Source organism: Pygoscelis adeliae, unplaced genomic scaffold (genome assembly GCF_000699105.1).
Source record: "Pygoscelis adeliae isolate BGI_AS28 unplaced genomic scaffold, ASM69910v1 Scaffold129, whole genome shotgun sequence".
Taxonomy (NCBI): Eukaryota; Metazoa; Chordata; class Aves; order Sphenisciformes; family Spheniscidae; genus Pygoscelis; species Pygoscelis adeliae.
This window is the reverse complement of record NW_008825431.1, coordinates 269766-274105: the sequence shown is the minus strand read 5'-3', so window position 1 is coordinate 274105 and position 4340 is coordinate 269766. Positions and strand designations below refer to the sequence as shown.

Here is a 4340-nt window from a genome sequence, read left to right as displayed (position 1 = left end):
GGAACAGACAGGGTCTGCAAAGCACAGTCTTTAAAACCTGTGTTGTAGCACTTGGTTATCTGGCATTAGATGCGTCCTCCCGCAGCTTTGTCAGCCCCCCCCCCTGCCGATACGGTATGGAATAAAAAGCAGTGATCTGTGCTCCTGGAGGAGAGATGCTCCTTGCGGACCTCGTTCCCTGGGAGGAATTAAAGAACATACAGGTGGGACGGCTGCTGGGCTGGGACCGGGATGTGACGTTCGCATTTCCGCGCAGGGGCTCATCCTTGGCGACCAAGAGCTGGTGGTATTCCCTCTTTCTTCAGTTTTTTTAATACTGTGGTTTGGAGGAGGCTTTGTTGTATTTTAGTACCTTCGTATCTGGAAAGATAATGAGTTTGCAACCGTAATTCCCCAATGGCAGCGTGAGCACAGCACCCCTCTCCTTCCTGAAGTGCGTGACCTGCAGCGCGGAGGATGTGCTGTTGGCATACTGAGGTTACATCACTTCTTCATACTATGAAGCTGCTCTCTCTGTGTGAGGTGGAAAAGAGGAGATAAATAAGAGGAAGACTCGAGGTTGAGGCTGAGCACCCCTTCTTTAGCCCAGTTTTGTGCCAAGTTTCCACCCTTGCTCCATTCTGCACACCTGCATGCATGTAAGGAATAGACTCTCTCTGCTCAAGGTAGCCTGCCTGCTGGGGACACCGGCCCCTCTTCGGATCTCAGAGGGGACACCGCGGGAGCCTCCTGCAGCCACGAAGGAAGGAAAGGGATTGCCAGACTCGGTCTGACTGATCCGATCCAGTTCGTGTCGCCTTTCGCTCTGTCCCTCTGCGTGGAGGTGACTGCGGAAGCCACACGGTTGGCAGCGGTTACTTTATCTGCCTGCAGGAATCCCAGTAAACCAGTTTTCCCGCTTGCCGTACGGCTTCCTGCTTGCTCCTGGCTGGGGTTCAAGGTGTTGATCTGGGTGCCTAGAGCCAGTGTGGTTTAGACCCCGCTGTGAGACACGGTTTCCATCGGTGACCTGCAGCGCGGTGGCCCTCCGCCCCGCGGAGGCCTCCCCGCGGGTCCTTCTCAGCTAATCCTGTGGCTGCTGGCTGATGTGAAGCAGGTTGCAAGAGCTGTGCTTTGAAAACAGAGCCTGGGGCAGACCCGTGTTTATTTCAAGGCTGGGGAAGGGAGCTTTTGCTTTTTATTAAAAAAAAAAAGTGCAGCTCTTCCTGCAGTAGTCTTCTGCTCTGCTTTCTCGGTCTATCCTTCCTTAAACTCTGCTTATGCAGAGTTTAGTCTGGAAGTGCAGTCTTGCTCTCAGCTTGGCTTCAGTGACGGTTGTTCTGTGCTATTGGTTTAAACTCTCGGATCTTCATTTCTTGAAGTCAGGCTATATAGTGACATCTTGATGGCTTTTTAGGCTTGTTCTCTAGGTCACCACGGTAGCTCCTATTTTGGCAGTAAATTGAATGCTGTCCTGTTAAGTGAGATACACCATACCGGGGAGGACTTAGGTTGTTTCTGGCTACGAGTGTGCGTCATGCTGACGTAGGAGCCTTGTGATCGTACTTGTTTTCAAGGGTCTTGCACACCTCTAAGGTCTCCATCAGCTGTTTTCACACGTTGTTGAACAATGCTGCCTTTGATCTGAGAAATATGGTAACCTATATGACTTACCAAACATGATGTGACCCAACCAGCCGTTAGTCGTCGTCACTCTGACTGTTGAATATATGCTACTTATATGTCTTTTCTTTTCTGTCACATACAGAATACATTCAGAAATATGCAACAGAAGAAGCACTAAAAGAACAGGAAGAAGGCACCGGGGACAGCTCATCTGAGAGCTCCATGTCCGACTTCTCGGAAGATGAGGCTCAGGATATGGAGTTGTAGTAGAAGAGGCAACCTGCTTTTCAGAGAGACTCTAATTTCCTAACCATGAGAAGCAGACTATAATATTCATATTTAAACAAAGCAATTTTTTTTATTACTAAACAGGTTTTTATGAATAATAGCATTGATATATATATATCACCCTTTAGATCTTGATTTTCTTGGTCATTTCTCGAACCCGAGGTGCATAGCATATTCCCACATTCCATTTTGGTAGCAATATGCAGCCCGAATGCATGCATTCAAATTCCATTTGGCCAAGTGAACTTGTGTGCTACTGAACTGTCAGCTAAAACAGCTGCCCTGGTAGGTAGGGAGTTAGCAAAAAGATGTTTGCTTTCTTATCGATGTTTCCAAAGACACCACCTTGGATGCTAACGTGGAACAGCGTTTTCTCAAAGTATAAAATCTGGGGGATGATATACTAACCGTGTAGATCAGACAGTGGAATAAAAGGTGCTCCTTCAGGTCAACCTTGCTTGATCGTATTTTATGTGGAGTCACATTTAAAAAAAAAAAACAATAAAAAAAATAAAAACAAACCATACAAATGCATGGAGCTATTCAGAGCATTGAAGCTTAAAAATTTTGACTTGGATTTTAAGTCCGTTTTTATATGTGGACTCCTGCCTGCCCTTCTGAACTGTAGGGACTGACAACCACTGGTATATTTGCTTTTGGGACTTTTGAAAGCCTTCATCTGGATGTTATTCACTTTCTTGGTCTGGATTACGAGCTGTTCCCTTTTCGGAAGGAAAAAAAAAAAACCACCCCACAAATCACAAACGATGCTCTCTGAACAGTGCTTTGATTTAGCTGGAGCACATGTGAAGTCAAACCCTTACTTTGTCATAGTTTTGAAACTGCTGCCCTTTAACGGCTTCAAGTTTGCTTTTTGTTTTGTTTTTTTTTTTTCTTCTCTTGCTTGAAGTATGGTTAAACACCTCTCAAACACTCTCCATCTCCTAAGAGGGTCCTCTGACCAGATGGATTAGCCTTGCTGAGAGCTTCAGATCCACGAAGATTGGCCCATTGGCTGTAGTCCACGAATCCATCGGCACTGATTTTATTCTCTTCCCCCCCCTCCCTCCCCTTCTGCACCAGCTTGGTTAGCCATCTGCTTGTGTGTGTACAACAGGATTAAAATTTCTTAAAAGTTAACAAAGAATATGATCTAGAAAAATTTGAGATGAATAAAAAAAGCCTAAAAGCACCAATTGAGGAAGCAAGTGAATCTGCTCTGTTCTGTTTTTGTTTTTTCCAGGATGCTTCTGAATTGAAATGTTTGATTTCTCCTGGTGTCTTTCAGCAAGCTGAGATTTTTGTTTGTTGTTTTGATGCTACAAAATCTGATATAGTAAAATGTCTACCTGGGATGCCGGTATACTTGAATTTGGATACTTGTGCATTGGAGATTCAAACTAAGATGGATTTTTAATGCTGAATGTTACCTGCTGTATTCTTTTGGGGTTTTTGGAGGGCTTTGGACAAGACGTTTGAATTTGTGGTGCAACCTACAGGACAGTGCATGGAAAAAAAAATCAACCCACCCTGAGCAACTCTCGAGCAGAGTTTTGAATGTCAGACTGGTACATTTGTCATTTTCCCAGAATTGTTGGGGTTTTGGTTTGGGGTTTTTTTTTTTTTCCTTTAGAAATGCCACCAAGTTTTGAGTCGTTGGGGTTGGAAGGTTACAATCCTATTTCTAATTCATAAAGCACAATCAATTTATTTTTTTTCGTTGGGGGGGGGTTGGGGAACCCCAAACCTCTTAAAGTACCACTTTGCTTTAGCATGATTTTCCTTAATAAAAATATACAAAGAATTTCCTTTATGTTAATTACGGGCATGAAGCAAAGGTTTTTCCTCTCCTTCTTCCCTTTTTATTTTAAAGCAGTAATGTTAGGGCTGTGGCTAGTGACTGTGCTGAAGTTCTCTATCTAGCATTTGTGGCTTGTCGGAAGGGTAATATTAACTATTTAACATGTAATGGTGTACTTAACTCTTATCTAGCACGCTGTTTTTCTCATTACTTTGGGGAGGGAGGGGCCACGTTTTGCTGGCACTGTTTAACTTGCTTACCTGCTGACCTAGCAGTTTGCTTGTGCTATAACCTTTACTGTAGGTGCTACTTAGGAGTAGAGTAAGTGCTGGGTGGTGATATCAGTTTAAAAGATTAAAAAAAAAAAACAAAAAAACACAAAAAACCAAAAAAAAATCACAATAAAAATTTGTATTTTTTCAATATTGTATAAAAATAGTGTTCTAATTACCTCATCCCCCTTCCTTTGCAGGTTTTTCTTCCCTGTCACTCCATCCCCTAACGTGGATTTAGTGCACCAAACTGCTCGCACGTTTTCCCCCCCCTCCTTTTGTGAAACGTGTATTCTGCTACGCAGGGATTCCCCCCCCCCCCCCAAAAAAAATCCCGGAAAAGCCCCAAGTTTCCCGGGGCAGCCCCTCGCCCG

At 44.1% G+C, this 4340-nt stretch overlaps 1 protein-coding gene across 1 annotated transcript in view; it reads left to right on the top strand.

The window, feature by feature from the left end:
• The window catches only part of UBE2H (ubiquitin-conjugating enzyme E2H), a 43184-nt gene extending 39136 nt beyond the window's left edge, over positions 1 to 4048 (top strand). The window contains exon 6 of the mRNA XM_009331001.1: positions 1748 to 4048. Within this exon, the coding sequence (XP_009329276.1) occupies positions 1748 to 1872 (125 nt within the window). The 3' untranslated portion in view covers positions 1873 to 4048. The remainder of the gene's footprint in view (positions 1 to 1747) is intronic.
• The last annotated feature ends 292 nt before the right edge of the window (positions 4049 to 4340 follow it).